Source organism: Pristiophorus japonicus, chromosome 3 (assembly GCF_044704955.1).
Source record: "Pristiophorus japonicus isolate sPriJap1 chromosome 3, sPriJap1.hap1, whole genome shotgun sequence".
NCBI classification, from domain to species: domain Eukaryota; kingdom Metazoa; phylum Chordata; class Chondrichthyes; family Pristiophoridae; genus Pristiophorus; species Pristiophorus japonicus.
In genome coordinates, this window is record NC_091979.1 from 227,041,990 (window position 1) to 227,068,119 (window position 26,130).

A 26,130-nucleotide genomic window follows, 5' to 3' on the forward strand; every position below is an offset into this window, starting at 1 on the left:
AGCGACGAGGAGTTGCTTCTGGACGCCCGATGTTCACGCTATTTAAATACACGGAGGACATGTTTCTGTAACAGTGGTGTGCCAGGAGAATGAAACCAGTGAGGAGCAGGCCACTGTGGAAGGGGCAGCTGTAGCCACGAGCCACCCTGTAGAGCAGTTCCGTCACAGAATCATTCTGTGAATCCTCAGCAACTTGCAGTTCATGCTATACATCACCCAGCCAGGATTGCAAACCTGGGCGTCTGGGTGAAACGGTTCAATGAAGGTCCCACTTAAAGGCAGTTCTGAAAATATTTAATTTCATTCCATCAACAGAAAAATAAGATTAGAGATTTGAGATTTTGGGTCCAGACATCACTGACGCACAAATTAGCAGCAAGTCAGTCAGTGAGTTCTCAAATATCAGCAGCTTCTCCCAGCCGGTCAAACCATCACATCGTCCTTTTCTTCCTCTGTAGTTTGCGGCCGGTTTCCGCCCCTCTCTGTGCAGCTTTAACCAGGCCCTTGAACTGGCTGCAAATCTTCGCCTTTTTCCTTTAGAGAGAAATGATTTTATTTCAGAATAAAACAAATTCAAACCTGGGATCGAGGGTGAAACCGAAAATAGCGACGCACACAACTCGGGTGTGACATCCCTCCCTTCACCCACACTGATTGAGGTCACGTACCCTCACTACCCCAGTATACACACACACGCACACCCTGGTGAGCACGGCCCCTCACTACCTCTGTACACACCCACCCCCCTTGTACGCACACACGCACATACACCCACCCTGTTGTGAGCACGGCCCCTCACTACTCTTGTACACACCCACCCCGTTGTAAGCAGGATCGCTGTCGCCCCTGCCCAGCAGCACCAGAGCCTCACCTTCTGTTGAGCTGTGATTTGTTGAGTGGGACGTAGGCGAAAGGATCTGGTTTTCCTTTCCGTTTCACATCCCCTCGTCCTTTCTGAAAATAGAAGGGGAAATGTCAAAATCTGCGTCAGATTTACAAGGAACAGAGACTGGGGGAACAAAATAATAATTAAAATCATATCAGAGACAAAACAATAGGCGTTAAAATTAATTTTAATCCAGAGACTATGCAACAATCACACCAAGAGTCTGTGACACGGCTGATCCCACAAGTGTGCAAGGCTCACAAGTGTACAAGGCTCACAAGTGTACAAGGCTGATACTCACTGTTGATTTATATTCTGCACCGTAGTCTTTGTTCTTCTTTGAAGGTGTCGGCCTGTGAATCCCAGAGCCTCCAGCTAAAACATTCACCACAAATTAATAAAATGTGGGAGGACCGTAGAAATAAGAACCCCTAAACTGGCACTGCGCACATTCCCCTCCTCCGCCAACTCGCACTGCCCCAATATCCATTCTCCCACAGCCCCCCCAACATTCCCCTTCAGAACCCATTCACATCCGCGCACAGTAGCCCACAAATCAACATGGAAAAGTAAACACATTCTTTGCTTCATTTCCATAACTGAACACTACACTAAACCTTGGAGAGGGGCGTGGGGGGGAATTATTCACCTACCTTTATAGCCTGAATTTATCTGCATCTCATCATCATCGGCACTTTTAAACTTTCGCTTCTGCACAGCCTGCTATATGGAGACAAATTAAAAATAATTAAAATTTGGGTAGAGAGAGACCCCGGCTTGGAAGTGGGAGGGTCCCACTGCCTCTCTGATGAGAACAAGGCTCTACTGGAATGGGACAAAACACTCACAGTTTTCACACCAACTTCCTCCAAGATTTCGTTAGCTTCGTCCTCGGAGTCTGGTAACAAACGAAATGTCATCATTGATATATTCAGGTGAACTCAGCAACAATCCAGTGTGTGACTTTTGCAGATAGAGCGGGAGATCCCGTGTCCCCACCCGTCTCGGGCCAGGCCGGCTGGAAGGGGTCCCGGACTGGGCGGAGGGGGTCCCGGGCTGGGCCGGCTGGAAGGGGTCCCAGGCAGGGTGCAGGGGGTCCCAGGCTAGGCTGGCCGGAAGGGGTCTCGGGCTAGGCTGGCCAGAGGGGGTCCCGGACTGGCCGGCCGGAGGGGGTCCCGGACTGGCCAGAGGGGATGCTCCCTGTACGGAGAAAGCACGAATGTCCAGAATGCTCACCGTTTATTTGGTCATCCATCGCCCCTTCGCTGATGACCAATCGGCCATCCGGCGTCACTGTGAAATCGTGTTTGATATTTGCTTTTTTCCTCAGGTCCGGTTTCGTGGCTGCAAAAAAAGACAAACGATTCAACTCTGACTGAGGTGGAAGTAAAGCTACCACTGTCACAGACTCAATTCTCCAAGATTTAATCAACCCGACTGGTCAAAGTCAGGCCATCACCAGTAACCATAATATGGTAGAATTCTTCATTAAGATGGAGAGTGACACAGTTAATTCAGAGACTAGGGTCCTGAACTTAAGGAAAGGTAACTTCGATTGTATGAGACGTGAATTGCTAGGATAGACTGATAAATTATATTAAAGGGTTGACGGTGGATAGGCAATGTCAAACATTTAAAGATCACATGGATGAACTTCAACAATTGTACATCCCTGTCTGTCGTAACAATAAAACAGCGAAGGTGGCTCAACTGTGGCTAACAAGGGAAATTAGGGATAGTGTTAAATGCAAGGGAGAGGCATATAAATTGGCCAGAAAAAGCAGCAAATCTGAGGACTGGGAGAAATTTAGAATTCAGCAGAGGAGGAGGAAAATAGAGTATGACAGTAAGCTTGCAGGGAACATAAAAACTGACTGCAATGGCTTCTAAAGATATGTGAAGAGAAAAAGATTAATGAAGACAAATGTCCTTGCAGTCGAAATCAGGTGAATTTATAATGGGGAACAAAGAAATGGCAGACCAACTGAACAAATACTTTGGTTCTGTCTTCACGAAGGAAGATACAAATAACCTTCCGGAAATACTAGGGGACCGAGCGTCTAGTGAGAAGGAGGAACTAAAGGAAATCCTTATTGGTCAGGAAATTATGTTAGGGAAATTGATGGGATTGAAGACTGATAAATCCCCAGGGCCTGATAGTCTGCATCCCAGAGTATTTAAGGAAGTGGCCCTAGAAATAGTGGATGCATTGATGGTCATCAGTCATTGAAAGTTGGCATGCAGGTACAGCAGGCGGTGAAGAAGACAAATGGCATGTTGGCCTTCATAGCGAGAGGAATTGAGTATAGGAGCAGGGAGGTCTTACTGCAGTTGTACAGGGCCTTGGTGAGCCCTCAACTGGAATATTGTGTATAGTTTTGGTCTCCTAATCTGAGGAAGGACATTCTTGCTATTGAGAGAGTGCAGCGAAAGTTCACCAGACTGATTCCCGGGATAGCAGGACTGACATATGAAGAAAGAATGGTTCGACTCGGCTTATATTCACTGGAGTTTAGATGAATAAGAGGGGACCTCAAAGAAACATATAAAATTCTGACGGGATTGGACAGATTAGATGCAAGAAGAATGTTCCCGATGTTGGAGAAGCCCAGAACCAGGGGTCACAGTATAAGGATAAGGGGTAAGCGTTTTAGGACCGAGATGAGGAGAAACTTCTTCACTCAGAGAATTGTGAACCTGTGGAATTCTCTACCACAGAAAGTTGTTGAGGTCAGTTCGTTAAATGTATTCAAAAGGGAGTATTCAAAATGGCCCTTACGGTTAAAGGGATCAAGGGGTATGGAGAGAAAGCAGGAATGGGGTACTGAAGTTGCATGATCAGCCATGATCATATTGAATGGTGGTGCAGGCTTGAAGTGCCAAATGGATTACTCCTGCACCTATTTTCTATGACCCCCGCGTGCACCAATCCCGTCCTGTCCACAGAAAGATTCTGCATTCCTAAACCTATTTGAAATTACCAACCCACCCGATCCAATCATGACCTGGCACCCACTCCCCGGCACCCCGTCCAACACCCCGAATACCCAATCCCACTCCCCAGCACACTCTCACCTGCTACTCGTCTCCCCTCCCCACACCACCCCCCCCCGGGCACCCGCTAGAAGATCAGCCATGATCTTATTGAATGGCAGAGCAGGCTCGAGGGGCCGAAAAGCCTACTCCTGCTGCTATTTCTTGTGTTCATACCCAGCACCCTCTGCGCCATTTTTGGATCCAGGAAATTGAGAGGTTCGTCCTTTTCTCCTTCCTTCAGCCACGCTTGGCCCTGCCGGACCATCCGCTTCTTCGTTGCTTTCTCTCCTTTTTCAATTCCCTCATCTTCAGAATCGGTCTCGGCCAGAATGTCTTCAATACTGGGGCAAAAGCAGAGTAACAGACTGAGCCACACGGGCCTGGACTCTCAACCCACCTCGAATTATACCGGAAACCTGAGCCACACAGGCCTGGACTTTCAACCCGAGTTATACCAGAACACTGAGCCACACAAGCCCGGATTCTCATCCCGAGTTACACCGAGTCACACAGGACTGGACTCTTTACCCAACCCAAAGTTATAGCTGAACAGATTGATACCCCCAGAGACTAGCCCCCTTGTCAGTGTCTCTCAAGTACAGCTGCATTCACCAAGAGGCCAGTCAGTAACAACCTGGCAATGCTTATGGCAGTTGATCTGGCGTTAGCAGCAAGCACACCCTCAGGGACACTGCTACACAGGCAGGTATTTCCACACCAGCTGCAAGTCCAAGATGGGACACCCCATTAATGAAGCTGGCATTACCGAGTCAGTGGTGGTGCAGTGGGTAACACTCTTGCCTCAGAGTCAGAAGGCCGTGGGTTCATGCGCAACTCCAGAGATTTGAGCACAAAAATCGAGACTGGAGGGGCAGTACTGAGGGAGCGCTGCACAGTTGGAGGGGCAGTACTGAGGGAGCGCTGCACAGTTGGAGGGGCAATACTGAGGGAATGCTGCACAGTTGGAGGGGCAGTACTGAGGGAGTGCTGCATAGTTGGAGGAGCAGTACTGAGGGAGCGCTGCACAGTTGGAGGGGCAATACTAAGGGAGCGCTGCACAGTTGGAGGGGCAATACTGAGGGAGCGCTGCACAGTTGGAGGGGCAGTACTGAGGGAGCTCTGCACAGTTGGAGGGGCAGTACTGAGGGAGCGCTGCACAGTTGGAGGGGCAGTACTGAGGGAGCGCTGCACAGTTGGAGGGGCAGTACTGAGGGAATGCTGCACAGTTGGAGGGGCAGCACTGAGGGAGTGCTGCACAGTTGGAGGGGCAGCACTGAGGGAGTGCTGCACAGTTGGAGGGGCAGTACTGAGGAGGCGCTGCACAGTTGGAGGGGCAGCACTGAGGGAGTGCTGCACAGTTGGAGGGGCAGCAGAGGGAGTGCTGCACAGTTGGAGGGCAGTACGGAGGAGACGCTGCACAGTTGGAAGGGCAGCACTGAGGGAACGCTGCACAGTTTAAGGGGCAGCACTGAGGGAGCGCTGCACAGTTGGAGGGGCAGTACTGAGAGAGCACTGCATAGTTGGAGGGGCAGTACTGAGAAAGCGCTGCACTATCAGGGGGCAGCACTGAGGGAACGCTGTACTATCGGAACGGCAGTACTGAGGGAGGGCTGCACCATCGGATGGACAGTACTGAGAGAGCACTGCAATGTTGGAGGGCAGTACTGTTGAAGGGCTGCACTGTTGGAGGAGCAGCACTGAGGAAGCGCTATACTTGTCAGAGCAGCACTGCTGAGGGAAGGCTGCTCCATCAGAGGGGCAGTACTGTGGGAGTGCTGCACCATCGGAGGGGCAGTACTGTGGGAGTGCTGCACCATCGGAGGGGTAGTACTGTGGGAGTGCTGCACCATCGGAGGGGCAATACTGTGCGAGTGCTGCTCCATCGGAGGGGTAGTACTGTGGGAGTGCTGCACCATCGGAGGGGCAATACTGTGTGAGTGCTGCACCATCGGAGGGGTAGTACTGTGGGAGTGCTGCACCATCGGAGGGGCAATACTGTGCGAGTGCTGCACCATCGGAGGGGTAGTACTGTGGGAGTGCTGCACCATCGGAGGGGTAGTACTGTGGGAGTGCTGCACCATCGGAGGGGTAGTACTGTGGGAGTGCTGCACCATCGGAGGGGCAATACTGTGCGAGTGCTGCACCATCGGAGGGGTAGTACTGTGGGAGTGCTGCACCATCGGAGGGGCAATACTGTGCGAGTGCTGCACCATCGGAGGGGTAGTACTGTGGGAGTGCTGCACCATCGGAGGGGTAGTACTGAGGGAGCGTCATACTGTCGGAGGGGCAGTACTGAGGGAGTGCCGCATTGTCAGAGGGGCAGTACTGAGGGAGTGCTGCACTGTAAGAGATGCCACCTTTCGGATGAGACGTTAAACTGAGGTCCTGTCTGCTCTCAAAAGGTCGTAAAAGATCCCAGAGCCATTATTCGAAGAGCAAAGGATTTCTCCCCAGCGTCCTGGCCAATATTTATCCCTCAACCAACATCACTAAAACATATTATCTGGTCACCATCCTATTGCTTTTTGTGGGAGCTTGCTGTGGGTAAATTGGCTGTCGCGTTTCTTACATTACAACATTGATTGCACTTGATAAGCACTTAAGTGGTTGTTAAGCATTTTGGGACGTCCTGAGGTTGTGAAAGGCGCTATATAAATTTAAGGCTTTCTTTTATCTGAATGAACGAATTGAGTGAAGAAAGATTGATTTACTCCTCACCTGTCCCCTGTGTGTTTTGGAATTTCATCCCCGCTCTCAGAGCCACTCGCATCTCGTTTCAGAGCCCGCTGCCTTTTGTTCCGTGCTTCTGCTTTGCGAATGTTGACAAGTACTCTGTGGTACTCCTCTGGAACCATGCTGTCAATCATCTCGAATCTGGAGGGTTGGGAAGAGGGCATGTGTGAGAGTAAAGCAAACCGCAGCTGAACAACTAATGCACAGATTCTTCAAATTCACAATCTTGGAGGAGATTCACAAAACTGAGAAAGATGCAGCAAGTGAACAGATTCCTCAGCAATGAGCAGCTCCTGGCCCAACAGCACTTCAAAAAGAATAACCCAACAAAACCGGGGGGAATTGGTGATCGCACTGTGCTGACATCCCATTTCTGGAAGAGAAACCCCATTGCTCAATTTACACAGCCTGGGCGTGGAAGATGCTGCAAAACGGTTACATTTTCTACCCATCCCAATGTTCAATCTGCTCTTCTGTTCACAATGGAATCACCTGCGAGAACTCTTCAGAGGGCATTAAGCATCAACCCAAGCCAAGCTGCTCCAGGGGGCAGGGGGTGGTGGTATGTGGAAGAGAGAGGATCGAAGTGTGGAGAGAGCGAGAGGGAATATCAGAGAAAGATTATTGGGGGGGGTGGGGGGCGGGGAAGAGGAGCGACATCGGGGGGGGGAGGGGAAGAGATCAGAAGGGGAAGGAGGAGAAGAGAGATCGGGGGGAGAGGTCTGGAACTTGTTGGCGAGGGGAAAGGTCAGAAACACGAGGGTGGGGAGAAAGTCCTAACCCGCGAGGGTGAGCCCTGTCTGCAGCCTGGCAGTCAGAAAGAATGGCTCGAATTAAACATTACGAAGTACTTGATTATTTAGGCAGAGAGGATATGTAATTAAACATTCCAGATAAACTGCTGGGTGTCTCATAGAAAACTATGACACAGGAGACCATTCGGCCCATCGTGCCCGTGTTGGTCGATAAAGAACTACCCAGCCTAATCCCACCTTCCAGCACTAGGACCATAAGCCGTGTAGGTCACGGCTCTTTAAGTGCAAATCCAAGTGCTTTATAATGTGATGAGGTTTCTGCCTCTAACACACTTTCAGGCAGTGAGTTCCAGACTCCCACAACCCTCTGGGTGAAATTTATTTTCCTCATCTCCGCTCTAATCCTTCTACCAACTACTTTAAATCTATGCCCCCTGGTTATTGATCCCTCAGAAAGGAAAATAGGTACATCCTATCCACTCTATCTAGGCCCCTCAGCATTTTATACACCTCATTTAAATCTCCCCTCAGCCTCTTCCGTTCCAAAGAAAACAATCCCAGCCTATCCAATCTTTCGTCATAGTTAAAATTCTCTAGTCCTAGTAACATCCTCGTAAATCTCCTTTTCACCCTCTCTAGTGCAATCACATCTTTCCTGTAATGTGACCAGAACTGCACGCAGTACTCAAGCTGTGGCCTAACTGGTGTTGCATACAGTTCTAGCATAACTTTCCTGCTCTTGTATTGTATGCCTTGGATAATAAAGGAAAGCATTTTGTATGTCTTTTTAACGACCTGTCCTAGAACATAAGAAATAGAAGCAGGAGTAGGCCACCTGGCCCCTCAAGTCAGCTCCGCCATTCAATAAGATCATGGCTGATCTGATCTTGGCCTCAACTCCACTTTCCTACCCACTCTCCATAACCCTTGACTCCCTCATCGTTTAAAAATCTATCTATCGCCACCTTAAATATAGTCAATGACTCAGCCTCCACCGCTCCCTGGGGTAGAGAATTCCAAGGTTCACTACCCTCAGAGAAGAAATTCCTCCTCATCTTCGTTTTAAATGGGCAACCCCCTTACACTGAAACTATGTCTCCTAGTTCTAGATTCCCCGAGGGGAAACATCCTCTCTGCATCTACCCTGTCAAGCCCCCTCAGAATCTTATATGTTTCAATATGATCATCTCTCATTCTTCTAAACTCCAATGAGTATAGGCACAACCTGCTCAAACCTTCTTCATAAGACAACCCCTGCATCTCAGGAATCAACCTCATGAACCTTCTCTGAATTGCCTCCAATGGAAATACATCCTTCCTTAAATAAGGAGACCAAAACTGTGTGCAGTATTCCAGGTGTTGTCTCACCAATACCCTGCTGTACGAATGAGGGTACGGGGCCCAGAAGAGCCGAGAGCCTGGGGCACCATGGGCCAGCCCGCACTGCGATATGTGTATGCACTAGGACCGTGCAAGCAAGGCAGGTTAACCCTTGCCACTGGATAAACATAGAAATTTACAGCGCAGAAGTGGCCATTTCGGCCCATCGTGTCCACGTCAGCCGACAAAGAGCCGCACGGCCCTTGGTCAGCAACCCTGAAGGTTACATATAAACCTATGAACAATGACGGAAAGGCAAAGAGCACCCAGCCCAACCAGTCTGCCTCACACAACTGCGACACCTCCCATACTGAAACATTTTACACTCCACCCCAACTGGAGCCATGTGATCTCCTGGGAGAGGCAAAAACCAGATAAAAACCCAGGCCAATTTAGGGAGAAAAAAATCTGGGAAAATCCCTCTCCGACCCATCCAAGCGATCGAAACTAGTCCAGATCATCACCCTGGCTGTATTCAATTCCCTACAGTACTTACCATTTATACTGCATCGGCCAACAAAAGGTCTACCTAATTACCAGCTCTAGGTTTGTAATCCTGCAGGTTACGGTACTTTAAGTGCCCATCCAACCATCTCTTAAAAGCGATGAGGGTTTCTGCATCCACCACTCTTCCAAGCAGCGAGTTCCAGATCCCCACAACCCTCTGCGTAAAGGCCTAGCTTTTTCAAGCTCGTGTGGTGGCTGGTGCGCAACGGTCACATGATGTTAAAAAAATCCACACGCAGGCATCTTCCATCCCCTCAATTGGAGTTCAGGACTGGAACATCGGGTCCTTCATTGAAACATCTGTGAACTCATGTGGAAGCAAGTCATCCTCGCTCGAGGGACGCCTATGATGATGATGTACAGTTGGAGCAGGACTTCCCTACTTTTATACTCCATTCCCCCTTGCAATAAAGGCCAACATTCCATTTGCCTTCCTAATTACTTGCTGTACCTGCATACTAACTTTGTGTTTCATGTACAAAGACCCCCAGATCCCTCTGTACCGCAGCATTTTGTAATCTCTCCCCATTTGAATAATAATTTGCTTTTTTATTTTTCCTACCAAAGTGGATAACCTCACATTTTCCCACATTATACTCCATCTGCCAATTTTTTGCCCACTCACTTAGCCTGTCTATATTCGACACGACATCCACTGGTTCCCCTTTATCCATCTCGCTCATTACATCCTCAAAGAACTCCATCAAATTTGTCAAACATGATTTCCCTTCCATAAAACCATGCTGACTGTTTGATTGCATTATGATTTTCTAAATGTCCGGCTAATGCTTCCTTAATAATGACTCCAGCATTTTCCCAAGATGTTAGACTAACTGGTCTATTTGTTTCTTGCTTTCTGTCTACCTTCTTTCTTAAATGGGGGCGTTATATTTGCGGTTTTCCAATCCGCTGGGACCTCTTCAGAATCCAGTGAATTTTGATAGATTACAACCAATGCATCCACTATCTCTGCAGCCACTTCTTTTAAAACCCTAGGATGCAGGCCATCAGGTCCAGGGGACTTGCCCACCTTTAGTCCTATTAGTTTGCCTCATAAATTTTCTCTAGTGGTGGTGATTGTTTCAAGTTCCTCCCTCCCAATAGCCCCTTGATTATCAATTATTGGGATGTTTTTCATGTCGGCTACCGTGAAGACCGATACAAAATATTTATTTGAAGTCTCTGCTATTTCCGTTACCCATTATTAATTCCCCAGTCTCATCCTCTAAGGGACCAAAGTTTATTATAGCTACTCGCTTCCGTTTTATATAACTGTAGAAGCTTTCATTGTCTGTTTTTAAATTTCTTACCAGTTTATTCTCATAATCTATCCTCTCTCATTATTTTTTTAGTCGTCCTTTGCTGGTTTCTAAAAAATTCCCAATCCTCTTGCCTTCCATGAATCTTTGCAACATTGTATGCCTTTGTTTGCAATATGATACCATCCTTAACTTCCTTAGTTAGCTACAGATGGTTCATAGTTCTTAGTCTTTCTCACTGGAATATATCTTAGCTGAGAGTTATGAAATAACTCCTTAAATGACTGCCACTGCTTATCTACCGTCTTACCCTTTAATCTATTTTCCCTGTCCATTTTAGCCAGTCCTTCTACCTTTAAGATCTGTGGACATACACTCCAAGGTCCCTCTCTTCCTCCACACCTCTCAATATCCTTCCATTTATTGTGTATTCCCTTGCCTTATTGCCCCTCTCCAAATGCATTACCTCACATTTTTCCAGATTGAATTCCATTTTCCACTTTTCTGCTCAAATGACCAGTTCATCGATATCTTCCTGCAGTCTAAAGCTTTCCTCCTCACTATTAACCACACGGCCAATTTTTGTATCATGTGCAAATGACTTTATCATGCGCCCTACATTTAAGTCTAAATCATTAATATATACTACAAAAAGCAAGGGACTGAGTACTGAACCCTGTGGAACCCCACTGGAAATAGCTTTATAGTCACAAAAGTTCCCCTCAACCATTACTCTTTGCTTCCTGTCACTGAGCCAATTTTGGATCCAATTTGCCACTCTCCCTTGGATCCCATGGGCTTTTACTTTTTTGATCAGCCTGCCATGTGGGATTACATCAAATGCACTACCCTCACTGACCCTTCTTTTCCTCCAAGGGGACCAGTCAGAAATCTGGTGTTGCAAATAGATGCAACCAAGGGAAAACCTCCCCAGTGGCTGGAGTCATACCCGACACTAAGATGGCCGTGGTTGTGGCAGGCCAATCATCTCAGCCTCAGGACATCGCTGCAGGAGAGTCTCAGTGTGGTTGGGGGGGGCAGAGGGTGGAGGGGCGGGGGCGGAGGATGGAGGGGCGGGGGTGGAGGATGGAGGGGCGGGGGTGGAGGATGGAGGGGCGGGGGAGTCACCTGGTTATTGCAGACTGAAACCCCATCCACTATTTGCCAGCTGCGAGATTATTCCTAGTTACGTTCCAGCACTCACCCAAACTTGCGTATGAATTTTGTGAAAATATTTTTCATTTTCACTCGGAAATGCCGTCTCATATCATTCCGCATACTGCCGATACTCTCCATCTGCCAGTGAAAGAACAACAATTCAGAGCAGGAAAAGGATGAGGGAGGGAGAGAGGAAGGGGAAGCAAGAGGGGAGGAGAGGGGGAAGGGGAGCAGGAGGGGAGGAGAGAGGGAGGGAGAGGGAGCGAGGGGGGGGAGGCAGAGGGAGCGGGAGGGGGGGCATAGAATACAGTTTATTTAATGTCGGGGCCGGTTACAGGTGGCATGGCGCCAGTTTACAGGGTTCAAGTGATACGCACCAGGAGCTGCAGCTGCTGAGCCAGAACCCTCGTGTCCATGATGAACATAACAACTTTGATAAAACTCAGGGCTGATTTGACCACATCGCGTGTTTTGGATTGGAGCAGAAGGCAGACGTTCTGAAGCAGCTGCTCAATGGTGGACACATCCATCTTATCTGAGGGCGAGAATCAGAATCTTTAGTCCCTTTGAGTGCGTGCTCCATCAGATCCCGCTGATAGCCACTTGCTGCGGCTTTTTGCATTTCCTAACCAGTGTATCCCCAATCTCTTATCCACAGCACCTACTTCAATTCACACACAATCCGACACCTACTTCTGCCCCAAGGAAGGATGGGTTGCACCGGTCACACTGATGAATGCTTCAAGCAGCGCCCAAGACACACCCAGCAACAGATATCGACCTAAAATGTCAGGGAGCCTGACATTAGAAACCGCGTATTGCACAGGACACAAGCCCACTGGCTGGGCCATTCCCACTCCAAGAATCATCCCATAAACATGGCAGATAACAGTTTCACATCTTTCTAAACAGAGGATTGAGAGAATCTTCCCATTGACACACACAATGAAAGGACTGGGATACAACAGACTGTTACAGATTGGACAGAGCTTCTGTTAAATGATTATTTACATTTCTCGTTTCCGTACCTTTGAATTCGAACACCAGGCGAGTGAGTGCAAGAACGGTGCAGCTGATCATGATAACGGAGCCGGTTAAACCAGCGTAAACCAACGACAGATACTTGTGAACAGCCTCTACAAACAAACACACACGTCAGGAATTTTACAGCTCAACTTTCTCTCTCACATTCTCCTCAGAGTGGAAAGCCACTGATTGTACTTTCAACCAAATTGGCTCATCAGAACATTTACAGGGCGCACAACTCAGTAAACCGATCAGTCATTTGCTAACTGTGCATAAAGCCCCTCTCAGTGATCCTGAAGCAATGTCAGAATACGTGCATCAGGCATTCACACTCCACAAGGCCAAAGCTGAACCAACTTCGCACCAAGGTATCAGGGCCTGAACCGGGTGTCAAGGGAAGCAGAGTGAAATTCTCTCTCCCCAGTATCGAGTTCAGCCCCACCTTTGTTACAGTGTAACGGCACCCATGTCACTGAATGGACCAATGTTCTCTTTAATTTTTTTTTGGGCTGCGCGGCCCATTCAAATTTCCACACATGCATGGTTTTTCTATTGTAAAGCCAGCAAGCGGCCAGCTCCAGCCAGCTGCACATTGGAATGGACTCGTCAACTCACAAAGCTGCACCCAAACCAAGAGTGGCACCACAAAGCTCCATAGTGCAGCTTTGAGGCTCCAGGAAAGTCCCGTAATAGCCCCAACCAATCCCAACCCCCCAACCACCCCCAAGGCCAACCACCCCCCCAGCCCCCCTCAACCACCCCGCAGCCCAACCCACACCCTACTGCAGGGCTCCCTATAAGGAGGCACCAACATTTAAGTGTATCAGACAATCTAAGATGCAACGCAGAAATGATTTGCTACTTGGGACGGTCATGGCTGAGGATAAAATCTCACCCCGTGTGTCTTCATAGAATCTCAAAAAGGCCCTTCCAATTTCCACCAATAAGGTGTAGCCATTTCTTCGAGCTCCAATGGAAACTTCTTTCATACAGATTATAACCTTCAGGTGAAATGGGTTTCAGCATTAATTCCATGGTGTGTCAAACATCAATAATCTGCATACATTGATAAACAGCCTCTCTGTACAGTGGTGACAGTGTTATTGTTACTTTCCACTAATTACCCGCTGATGGATCACAGCAACTCACTGGCACGATTCCAGTATTATGCCATTTTGATACAAAGCGATACAAGGAACGTGCACAGCACGAGCACAAGAGATCGACCTCTGCCCTGATCCAGTTACTTCCATTTCTATAGCTCTGAATTATATCTTTGAGATGTCGCAAGGCACTTCACACATAAATAACTCCTTTAAGTACAGTGACTGTTGTTATGTGGACCACGTCCTAACTCGCACCAAGTCTTGTTCAGCCATCACCCCTGTGCTCGCTGACCTACATTGGCTCCTGGTAAAGCAAAGCCTCGATTTTAAATGTTGTTGGGTAAATGTGGTGCCCATGTCCCACAAACAGCACCGAGATTAACCAGCAGTTAATCTGTGTTTGATGGTGTTGGTTGAGGGAGCAGTGTCAGCCATGACATCGGGAGAGCTCCCTGCTCCTCCAGTAGTCCCATGAGATCTTCTACAACCACTTGAACAGGTCAACGTCTCATCTACCCACTAGGCAGCACTCACTATGTCAGCCAAGAGCTGGAAAGGAAAGAAGCTGTTTGGGCCAATGACCGTGTCTTACCTCAGGAAGCAGCGCTATAATGAATTCCTGGTGTTCCTCAGAAAGCTGCTTGACAATATGGATCAGACACTTCAACCTTGGCTGGAGAGAGAGAAAATAAACGTGAATAAGAGATCCACCGTAGGAAGCTGACACTTAACTCCTTGGTTGTCTCAATAGCCCATTCACACAGATGGGAGGCTAGCTCCTTTCACCGCCCCGCTCACCCTCTTGGCAGGAGACGCCACACTCTTTAGGGATCCCAGCAGTGTCTGCTTCAACTCCTCCAACCGCTTGTGAACAAACTGTCTACATGGCTCCTTGTCTCCACCACAGATCTCCTCCAGGATACGATAGGCTTTCTTTTGGACTCGGTGGTCTTTGCTCTGGCACAGAAAGAGGCAAACAGCAGTCAGACCGCAGAGGCAGACAGGCTGCAGACATTCACAGACTGCAGACACAGACGGGCTGATCACAGACACAGACGGGCCGATCACACAGAAACAAATAGGAACATCGGAACAGGACTGCTCCACTATTCAATTAGATCATGGCTGATCTGTATCCCAACTCTATCCACCCGCCTTGGTTCCGTAACCCTCAATACCCTCGTCAAATCCGGTTATTAGGTTTGAAGTCATTTACCCGTCTGTTTACATATTGAGTTTTGAATTGACCCCCAGCCTCAACAATTTTTGCGGGGGGCGGGGGTTAGAAAGAGTTCCAGATTTTCACTACACTGTGTGAAGAAATGCTTCCTGACATCACCCCTGAAGCTTATCCCCCCCCCCCCCCCCCCTGCTCCCCACCCCGTTCTGGACTCGTCCCACCAGGGAAATAGTTTCTCTCTATCTACCGTATCAAATCTTTTAATCATCTTAATTACCTCAATTACTCAAAGGCAGACAAGACCTGTTCTCATAATTTCCTGTTCTCATAATTTAACCCTTTTAGCTCTGGGTACCATTCTGGTGAATCTGCGCTGCTCCCCTCCAAGGCCAATATATCCTTCCTGAGGAGTGGGGCCCAGGACTGGATGCAGTTAGTCCAGATGGGGTCTGAACAGAGCTCTGTACACCTGTAACACAACTTCCATCCTTTGTATTCCAGCCTTCTTGAGATCAAGGTCAACATTCCATTCGTTTTTTTAAATTATTTTTTGTACCCGTTCACAGGTTTTTTGTGATTTCTGTACTTGGACCACTAAATCTCTCTGATCCTCCAGTTCATAGCTTCTCACCATTTAGAAAATACTCTGATCTATCTTTCTTGGGTCCAAAGTGGATGATCTCACACTTCCCAGATTGAACACCATCCGGCAGAGTTCTGCCCACTCACTTAATCAATCAATGTTCCATTGCAGCTTTCTGCTCCTATCTATACTATTTAGTGTGCCGCCTAATTTAGCATCATCAGCAATCTTGGATATATGGCACTCGAGACCTTCATCCAATTCATTGGTAAATACAGTGAAAAGCTGATTCCCAGTACAGATCCTTGGAGGACACCACTAGTCAGATCCTGTCGAGTTGAGTACATACCAGTTATCCCTCCTCTCTCTCCTACTGCCTAGCCAATTCCCTACCCAGGTCAATAGGTGGCATCCAATTCCATTTTTCCTGTCAGTCTCTTATGTGGAACCTTATCGAATGCCTTCTGGAAGTCCGTATAAATAACATCCATAAACACTCCCATATCTACCATGATAGTGACCTCCTCACAAAATTCAACCAGGTTAGTCAGATCACAGACACCAACAGTCAGGCGGAGGGCGGCTAACATAAGAACGTAAGAATTCGAAGCAAGAATCGGCCATACAGCCCCTCGAGCCTGCTCCGCCATTCCATAAGATCAACTTCACTTTCCCGCCCGATCCCCATATCCCTCGATTCCCTTAAGAGTCCAAAAATCTATCTATCTCAGTCTTGAATATACTCAACGACACAGTATTCACAGTCTTTTGGGGCAGAGAATTATAAAGATTCACAACCCTCTGAGTAAAGAAATTCCTCCTCATCTCAGTCTTAAATGGTCCACCCCTTATCCTGAGACTGAGCACCCTGGTCCTAGACACTCCAGCCAGGGGAAACAGCCTCTCAGCATCTACCCTGTCAATCCCCCTCAGAATCTTGTATTTCAATGCAGGGCGGGAGAGCCAGTTCATTGCTTCTTCTGCATAACACAGGTTCTCAGTTCCTGCAGTGACTTTGCTTACTTCCTCCTGGGACATTATACCTGGGAACAAGACCTTGTGTAGACTTCAGGTGAAAGCGGGAGTGTGGAGAGATTGGATCAGCTCCCCAGACAGAATTGTCACACATTCTGTCCTTATTTTTATATTTATATTATAAATTCTTATGGCCTCATTAAATGAAAGTGCTTATGTAAACTTGTGGTGTCTAATTATACTTCCCAGCAGTGGTGGTGGAGCAGTGCCTCTGGCGGGGCGGGAAGGTGTAATAGGAATTTAATGGCTAAAGTTGATAGCAAATGCACACAGATGTAAAACGTTTAATACATTAAGTTTTTCTAGACACTGCCCAAACTTACAATATAATTTATACATGAAAACCTCAAGTATGGTCAACCCTCCTGCCCAGGAGCATTTCTTCTTGTAACTGTGTAACAGTGTCAGCTGTGGCTCAGTGGGTAGCACCCTTGCCTCTGAGTCAGAAGCCACTCCAGGGACTTGAGCACAAAAATGCAGACTGACACTCCAGTGCAGTGCTGAGGGAGTGCTACACTGTCGGAGGTGCCGGCTTTCAGGATGAGACATTAAACCGAGGCCCCGTCTGCTCTCTCAGGTGGATGTAAAAGATCCCAAGGCACTATTTTGAAGAAGAGAAGGGGAGTTATCCCCGGTGTCTTGGGGCCAATATTTATCCCTCAAACATATCAAAAACAGATTATCTGGTCATTATCACATTGCTGTGTACAAATTGGCTGCCGTGTTTCCTACATTACAACAGTGACTACACTCCAAAAGTACTCAATTAGCTGTAAAGTGCTTTGAGATGTCTGGTGGCCGTCAAAGACGCTAAATATATCCAACTCTTCAAAAAAAAATATCCCCAGTGTCAGTAAGCCAGAGATCCCAGTACAGGTTGAACCTTCCTTGTCCAGAACACTCTCGTCCAGAACCATTCCCGGCCACTGGGTGGCGCATGCACAGAACTCCCACATCAACAAATTGAAGTCCTTCCTCGCTGCCGACTCCCGCAATCGCTGGCCTGACCCCGCGATCCACTGCCCCCCCAGGTCTCTCTGCCGCATTCCCAGACCCAATATTCCCTTGCTTAGTACCTGTACCATTCAATTTAACATGACCTCCCCTCGTCCAGAAAAATCCCTTATCCGGCACAGGCCAGGTCCCGAGGGTTCCGGATAAGGGATGTTCAACCTGCAGTTCGATCTGGCACAACACTCCTGTTTGGAGACACCCTCTGACCCACAGGCCGGTCAGCTGCTCCAGGGACTTGACTATTGCCGCAGTCAATTCTTGGACATTGGATAAATAACGTCCAGCGTGGCTGAGGTTCTGTCGAGTGGAGACCAGTAAAGTCACTGCTTACCTGCAGGAATGGGAGAATGGTCTGGTAAATGTTACACATACTGGGCTCATCAGCCATGGGCGCCATCGCCACAATCAGATCCATTACTGACATCCTGTTGGAAAAACCGCAAGTTCAGAGAAAACCAGTGTTATTTTAGTCCTGGGAATTAAATCATTTCAGTCTGGTCTCCTAAATTTTAGTCTTTATAAGAAATATTGTTTCAATTTTAATTTAGTGACAAATACAATAATCTTACTCAACGACTATTTGAAAAACATAACACTAGAGTAAATGAACCCAACCACATCATTGGAGAGAAAATCACCAGAAACCGTGGCCCTTACAATGCCTATATGTCCCGGGATGTGCTCCCCGGTCAGTGAGCTGGAACCCGCCGTCTGGGCCGTGTCCCAGGACCCGCCGTGGGAGCAGTCTGCCGGGACCCGCCGTCTGGGCAGTGTCCCGGGACCCGCCGTCGGGGCAGTCTGCCGGGACCCGCCGTCGGGGCAGTCTGCCGGGACCCGCCCACAGCCACAGGCTCCGCCTCCTGTAGGTGCTCTCCTTACCGTGTAAACTCCGAACCCTCTGAATTCGTCAGTTTCTCTCTGGCCTTGTCCAAGAATCCACACACCAGCTGTCAAAGATCGGCAGGGGATGAAGCATGCAATGGATTACATTGGTCTGTGCTCAGTGACAGCATCAATCCCGGGCAGATAAATCTCACTCCATGACACACAATTCCTTTCATACCCAACTCAGAACGGCAACTCAGTCCCCTCCCCCACACTCCCTGCTCAGCCCCCTCCCCACAACTCCTCGCTCAGCCCCCTCCCCGACACTCCCCGCTCAGTCCCCACACTCCCCGCTCAGCCCCCTCCCCCACACTCCCTGCTCAGCCCCCTCCCCACAACTCCTCGCTCAGCCCCCTCCCCGATACTCCCCGCTCAGCCCCCTCCCCCACAACTCCCCGCTCAGCCCCCTCCCCCACAACTCCTCGCTCAGCCCCCTCCCCGACACTCCCCGCTCAGCCCCCTCCCCCACACTCCCCGCTCAGCCCCCTCCCCCACAACTCCTCGCTCAGCCCCCTCCCCCATAACTCCCTGCTTAGCCATAGCCCCCTCCCCCAAGTTCCCAGCCCCCCTCCGCCACGCTCCCAGCCTCCCTCCCCCACGCTCCCAGCCCCCCTCCCCCACCTGTGTATGAGGCTCATGTGACGGAGTATAAGACTGTGAGAGCGTGTGAGCTGAGCTCCAATCACAGACTGAACCCAGGAAGGTTGTCCACACTAATCAGACGCGCGTTGCTGAATGTTTGCAGCCCTGTGTTGGTGAACTCACCTGCTGGTCAGTTAGGGTCAGGTAGACTTTGACCGTGTCCAGTACGGGCAGCCTGTAGGCTGCACTCTCCCCACTGACTGGCTCCGTGCTATAAACATTGAACAGGATTGGCAGGAAGTTCTTGGCAAATCGACTCACTTCAGCCCGGTCTGTCTCTGGAAGAATTAAAAGCAAATGACAAGTGTTGACATCCACTCAGACACTTGAACTGCGTGCTCTCCGCGCAGTTTAACAGCTCCCATTGACAATGGGTAGAACTGTCCCACTCCCAACCAGAACCACCCTGCCCCCCAGTCTGCCTCATCCCACAACCACCACAGCAATTCTCCCTGCTCCAGAGTCTGAGCTTCCTCCCAGTTAATGGGACAGGGCAGGGTGCAACTTTCCTGGTTGACGGGTCGGAAGGACAGGACTCCCTCGGATGGTGGGTCGGAGACAGGGCTCCCTCGGATGGTGGGTCGGAGGGACAGGGCTCCCTCGGATGGTGGGTCGGAGGGACAGGGCTCCCTCGGATGGTGGGTCGGAGGGACAGGGCTCCCTCAGATGGTGGGTCGGTGGGACAGGGCTCCCTCAGATGGTGGGTCGGAGGGACAGGGCTCCCTCGGATGGTGGGTCGGAGGGACAGGGTTCCCTCGGATGGTGGGTCGGTGGGACAGGGCTCCCTCGGATGGTGGGTCGGAGGGACAGGGTTCCCTCGGATGGTGGGTCGGAGGGACAGTGGCTTCTGCTGACTGAGTGCGGGATTGGATATGAATTGCATTGGGATCGGATAAGGCTGGGATTGGGATCGGATTGAGACTGGATACATATTGGAATTGGATTGGGATCGGGATCAGGCTGGGATTGGATAAGGATCAGAGGGATTCAGGAACTCCTGCAGTGTTTGCACGGGGGAAATCTCTGATACCGAGGCCGCCACTCACCGATCTCACAGCCTTTGCTGATCAGCGTCCGGAGAGCCTGGCAGATGGTGAGTCGAAGGTCTGGCCGGTCACTGATGGCCGTGCCCAGGGTCCTCGCCATACCTTTAAATGCCACCACTGTGTCTGTGGGTTTAGTGCAGAATCCTGGCAGCATTGTCCAAATCTAAACAAAACCCAAAGGTTAAAGTGAGCAGTAAATGGTCCATGCCCCAATTACAAGGGACAACACCGGTCCTCATCCACCGCGAGTGAAAGTGGCAAAGACCCAAAGATTCCCGTGGCCCCTGGCCCATCGCTCCCAGGCAAGGTACAGCACGGGGTTAGATACAGAGTAAAACTCCCTCTACACTGTTGCATCAAACACTCCCAGGGCAGGTCAAGCATGGGTTAGATTCAGAGTAAAGCTCCCTCTACACTGTCCCATCAAACACTCCCAAGGCAGGTACAGCACGGGGTTAGATACAGAGTAAAACTCCCTCTACACTGTTGCATCAAACACTCCCAGGACAGGTACATAACGGGTTAGATACAGAGTAAATCCCACTCTACACTGTCCCATCAAACACTCCCAGGGCAGGTACAGCACGGGTTAGATACAGAGTAAAGCTCACTCTACACTGTCCCATTAAACACTCCCAGGGCAGGTACAGCACGGGTTAGATACAGAGTAAAGCTCACTCTGCACTGTCCCATCAAACACTCCCAGCACATCTAACAATCTATCAGGCACGTTAACATTCCACAATACAATACCCTTGAATATCACAGAGCCCTCAGCTTGTGTGTCATTGTGAGTCTGTGCTCCACAATCACTACTCACGCTGAATAAAATGGGGCATTTAATAAATTGTCAGTAGCTTTTTGCCCGGTACTGTGCAAACTTGCGACATAGTCACTCACCCATCCACAGACTGACAGAGGGAACTTGTCTAGGCTGGATTCAGACCCAAGTGAAAGAGCAGTTCGACCTGGCCCCCGACCCAGCCTGGCCCCTGACCTAGCCCGGCCCAGCCCAGCACCCGACAGACCGGAACAGCCCCCGGGATAAGTGTGAAGTCCTTCCCTTGCTACAACCCCGGACAGCCCAGCCAGATAGGATAAAAATTAATAAAGTGGTACAAGAAAAGATGAATGTAATTAAAATAGATAAATGACCAGGAGCGAATGGGATGCATCCTCGGTTGCTGAGGGCAGAAATTACGGAGGTACTGGCCATAATCTTACAATGATACTTAGGTACGGGGTGGTGCCAGAGGACTGGAGAATTGTTCAAAAAAGTCTGTAAGGCTAAACCCAGCAACGACAGGCCAGTCAGTTTAACCTCGGTAGTGGGGAAGCTTTTAGAATCAGTAATCAGGGACACAATTAACAGTCACTTGGACAAGTGTGGATAAATTAAGGAAAGCCAGCACCGATTCGTTTAAAGCAAATCGTGTTTAACCGACTTGATCGAGTTTTTTGACGAGGTAACAGAGAGGGTTGATGAGGGCAATGCGGTTGAAGTGGTGTACATGGATTTACAAAAGGCGTTCGACACATAATGGTGACAGATTAGTAAAAGGGGAGGTGCAAAGAGACCTGGGTGTCATAGTACATCAGTCACTGAAGGTAGGCATGCAGGTACATTTACAGCTAAGGGGATCAGGGGGTATGGAGAGAAAGCGGGAGTGGGGTACTGAAGTTGCATGATCAGCCATGATCATATTGAATGGTGGTGCAGGCTCGAAGGGCCGAATGACCTACTCCTGCACCTATTTCCTATGTTTCTATAATAGGCTGCCAGCAAAGATGAAGCCCATGAAATAAAAGGGACAGTGGCAGCATGGATACGAAATTGGTTAAGTGACAAGAAACAGAGAGTAGTGGTGAACGGTTGTTTTTCGGACTGGAGGAAGGTTTACAGTGGTGTTCCCCAGGGGTCGGTTCTAAGACCACTGCTTTTCTTGATATACATTAATGATTTGGATGTGGGTGTACAGGGCACAATTTCAAAATTTGCAGATGACACAAAACTTGGAAGTATCGTGAACAGTGGGGAGGATAGTGATAGACTTCAGGACGACATAGATAGGATGGTGGAATGGGCGGACATGTGGCAGATGAAATTGAATGCAGAAAAGTGTGAAGTGATGCTTTTTGGTAGAATGAAGAAGGAAAGGCAATATAAACTAAATGGTACAATCCTAAAGGGGTGCACGAACAGAGAGACCTGGAGTATATGTGCACAACTCGTTGAAGGTGGTAGGGCTGGTTGAGAAAGCAGTTAAAAAGGCTTACAGATCCTGGGCTTCATAAATAGAAGTATAGAGTACAAAAATATGAAAATGATGATGAACCTTTATAAAACACTGGTTCGGCCCCAACTGGAGTATTGTGTCCAATTCTGGGCACCGCACTTTAAGGAAGGGTGTGAAGGCCTTAGAGAGGGTGCAGAAAAGATTCACGAGAATGATTCCAGGGATGGAGGACTTCAGTTCCGTGGATAGACTGGAGAAGCTAGGGTTTTCGCCTTGGAGCAGAGGAGATTGAGAAGAGATTTGAGGGGGCTGGACAGAGTAGAGAGAGAGAAACTGTTCCCATTGACAGAAGGGTCGAGAACCAGAGGCCACAGATTTAAGGTGATCGGCAGAAGAACCAAAGGCGACGCAAGAATCTGGAATGCACTGCCTGAAAGGGTGGTGGAGGCAGACTCAATTTTATCTTCAAAAGAAAGTTGGATAATTATCTGAAGGAAACAAATTTGCTGGGCTACGGGGAAAGGGCAGGGACGTGGGACTAGCTGAGAGTCGGCAAGGACTCAATGGGCCGAGTGGCCTTCCTTCGCGCTGAAACCATTCTATGGGCCCAACTTTGCCCAACCCCTAAGGTAAGTGCGGCAACTTTGCGCACTGGAAAGGGTGCCGGAAAAAGGGGGCCCCATCCTGGCCGCTCTTCCGAGTCCCCGGAGTCCTGGCGTGGCGTGCATTCTGAAGTGGGGGGGCCAGTGCCGGCATCTGCGCGCATGCTCCTGCCCTCCCAGCGTGTCCTGCGGGTTGTGAGCGGGACCCGATGCTCGCAGCCCCTTTCCCCGGCCGAAGGGATGCCCCGATCTCGCCGCACCCTACCCCCGGCCGAGTAGCCACCCGCACCGGCTGGCCGGCCCGCTGAGTGCCCGGACGAGGTAGGACTTCAGTTTTATTTTTTATTTATTGGTTGTGCTTGAGAGTTTTGATTGGGGGGGGGAAGGAAGATCAAGAGTGTATTGGGGAGGGGGAGGGAATGGTAGGTGGTAGGAGGAGAGTTTTGCGAGGGGGGGGGGGGGGCGCGGAAAAGAGTGTTTTGTACACCAGCATCTCTCTCTCTCTGGCTACCTACCTACCCCTACCCCCACCCAGTGACATTGTGGCCAGCAGCTCACATTTCTCCGGTAGGATTTACTTCATTTTTATTAGTATTTTAATTGTTTGAGCTTTTCCTTGCAATGTTTGGTGCTTGGTTGTTGAGGTCCTCTCCAGTTCCCTTCCCTCCCCTATCCCTACCCTAATGTGCGCTGCTTTTTCTTCACTGCCCGCAAGGTTTTTCAGAGCTGGCCACATACCCTGACCTAAGTTGATTTGGAGTAAGTTTTAGCTGGCCAAAGTGGCATAAATGGCCAAAACTGGCGCGTGTCTGGGAACACCCCTCTTGAAAAAACTGACCTAAAAAAAATCGTACCTGACTGACTTACTCTGGAGCAAATTTTGGGGGGAAAATGGCATTTTTTTTAAACTTACGCCAGAAAAAACAACTTACTCCAAAAAAATTGATGCAAGTCATGGCCAAAGTTGGGCCCATAGGTATGAGTCTACATTGATTGACTGCTGTCTCTGGCTCCACCTGCTGGGCCTTACCTGCCACTGCAACGTGTCATAGATTTTTGCTTCAATGGGTCGATCAGACTGAGCGAGTTCTAGAGCTGGAGAGACAAATAGAATCAGCTCAACACAGGGAGCACACAGGCAGCACAATCAGAGAAACAGAATCAGCTCAGCACAGGGACGCACAGAGGCATTTAAAAGCTGGAGTTAAGGAGAAAGGCTGCGATCGGCCCTCAATGCAGCTCTCGCTCTCCACCCAAGACACAGGCACAGATCGTGGTACAGCAGGATTTATGCTGCCTGTAGACTCGACCCACAGGCAGACCCAGCTAAATACCCACAGCCCGCCCGCTCCCTATCCCATCCCTCAACAACTCCCCATCCCACCCCCCCTCCGCTCCCCCCGCACAACCTATCCCCATCCCCTCCACCCGCTCCCCATTCCCCCAACCCGCCCTACGCTCCCCATTCCCCCCACCCCCTCCCTGGGTCACCACGCGCCCCCCCCCCCCCCCCACCCCGGGTCGGCACGGCCCCCGGAGAAGCAAGCCCCCTCGGTACCTCTGTTCTTGAGTCGAGCTGCCAAAGGCAGGAAGTACTTGTTGAAGAATGCGAGCTGTGTGTGTCTGACGTGGTCTCGGATCACTGGGACAAGCCAGCTCCGAGGGAAGTCGAACCGCTCCCTAAAATAAAAGACACGAGATTGAACCCAGTGCAACACAAACACCACCCGAACCCCAAATATCACAGGCACCAGGTGGCTAGGGGCTGCTTTACCTTCAACCCCTCGGCCTCACAGACTGCAGAATATCCTTCCCCACCCCAGGGGGAGCACAGGGAGAGACACAGGGAGAGTACAGACCTCCCCCACCCCAGTGGGAGCCACAGCAGGGAGCACAAGGAGAGCCACAGGGAGAGACACAGACCTCCCCCACCCCAGGGAGAGAACAGATCTCCCCCAGCTCCCTCTCCCACTGGATACAGTACCACATAATTATTGCTGGCGCAACCCAAAGGAACATAGGAACAGGAGAAAGCCATTCAGCCCCTCGACCCTGTTCCGCCATTCAACGAGATCATGGGTGATACATACCTCAACCCCATTTACCTCTGTTTAATCCAGATCCATGATACCCTTACCCTACAAATCTATGGATCAGTATTGAATCCCAGTCAGCACTTTCAGCATCCACGAGAATTCAACAGCATTTAGCAAAAGTGCCAAAATATTCTGAGATCTGAGGAAAACTGCACAGCGACTGTCCGATAATCCCCTCCACTTGGTGTTAAAGAGCCCATGGCCAGGACGCAAACCCACTCTGCACAAGTGGGGAACTAAAGGCCACAATATACAATCGGTGAGATCGCTGAAGGAAGCCAACTCACGGAGACACTGGGACACCGATGGGGGGGGGGGGGGGGGGGGGGGAGGAGAGGAGACCACCGGGGGAGGGGGAGAGAGGAGACCACCGGGGGAGGGGGGGGGGGAAAAGAGGGTTTTAGAGACAGGACGGGATGTCACTATTGATGGAAAATGATTTGAATGTTTCCCATATTTCCGGAACTGAGCCCGGGAGTTTGTTGAAAGCTGGACACTGGGCCCAGCATCCCCCAAACCCACTTTGCATGGATGGATTTACACTCCTTCACAGAATTATTTGGTCCAATTCGGTCCCGCTCTTTGATGGAGCTGTACAATTAATCCCACTGCCTTCTCTTTCCCCATTGCTTGGAAATTAGTTCCCTTGAAATATTTATCCAATTCCCTTTTGAAAATGCGTCACTTCACACTTCTCTGCATTAAATTTCATCTGCCACGTGTCTGCTCATTTCACCAGTCTGTCTCGGTCCTCCTGATGTCTGTTAGCATCTTCCTCATTGTTTCCGACATTTCTGACTTTTGTATTATTCGTAAACTGTGAAATTATGCCCTATGTACCCAAGTCCAGGTCATTAATACATACTAAAGAGAGCAGTAGTCCTAATACTGACTCCTGGGGGACAGCAATGTATACTCCCTCCAGTCTGAAATACAATTGTTCACCACTGCTCTCTGCTTTCTG

At 49.6% G+C, this 26,130-nt stretch overlaps 1 protein-coding gene across 1 annotated transcript in view; it reads right to left on the reverse strand.

Moving 5' to 3' along the window:
• Positions 1 to 277: 277 nt before the first annotated feature.
• rrp12 (ribosomal RNA processing 12 homolog) overlaps positions 278 to 26,130 on the reverse strand; it is a 34,514-nt gene continuing 8,661 nt past the window's right edge. Inside the window, exons 12-31 of the mRNA XM_070876345.1 lie at positions 24,629 to 24,750; positions 24,101 to 24,165; positions 20,232 to 20,394; positions 19,309 to 19,463; positions 18,538 to 18,605; positions 17,990 to 18,083; positions 14,645 to 14,803; positions 14,439 to 14,519; positions 13,636 to 13,741; positions 12,743 to 12,850; positions 12,092 to 12,249; positions 11,761 to 11,852; positions 6,641 to 6,796; positions 4,097 to 4,263; positions 2,123 to 2,230; positions 1,735 to 1,784; positions 1,540 to 1,609; positions 1,188 to 1,261; positions 872 to 954; positions 278 to 534 (exon numbers count right to left, since the gene is read on the reverse strand). Coding sequence (XP_070732446.1) covers positions 432 to 534; positions 872 to 954; positions 1,188 to 1,261; positions 1,540 to 1,609; positions 1,735 to 1,784; positions 2,123 to 2,230; positions 4,097 to 4,263; positions 6,641 to 6,796; positions 11,761 to 11,852; positions 12,092 to 12,249; positions 12,743 to 12,850; positions 13,636 to 13,741; positions 14,439 to 14,519; positions 14,645 to 14,803; positions 17,990 to 18,083; positions 18,538 to 18,605; positions 19,309 to 19,463; positions 20,232 to 20,394; positions 24,101 to 24,165; positions 24,629 to 24,750 — 2,182 coding nt within the window. The 3' untranslated portion in view covers positions 278 to 431. The remainder of the gene's footprint in view (positions 535 to 871; positions 955 to 1,187; positions 1,262 to 1,539; positions 1,610 to 1,734; positions 1,785 to 2,122; positions 2,231 to 4,096; positions 4,264 to 6,640; positions 6,797 to 11,760; positions 11,853 to 12,091; positions 12,250 to 12,742; positions 12,851 to 13,635; positions 13,742 to 14,438; positions 14,520 to 14,644; positions 14,804 to 17,989; positions 18,084 to 18,537; positions 18,606 to 19,308; positions 19,464 to 20,231; positions 20,395 to 24,100; positions 24,166 to 24,628; positions 24,751 to 26,130) is intronic.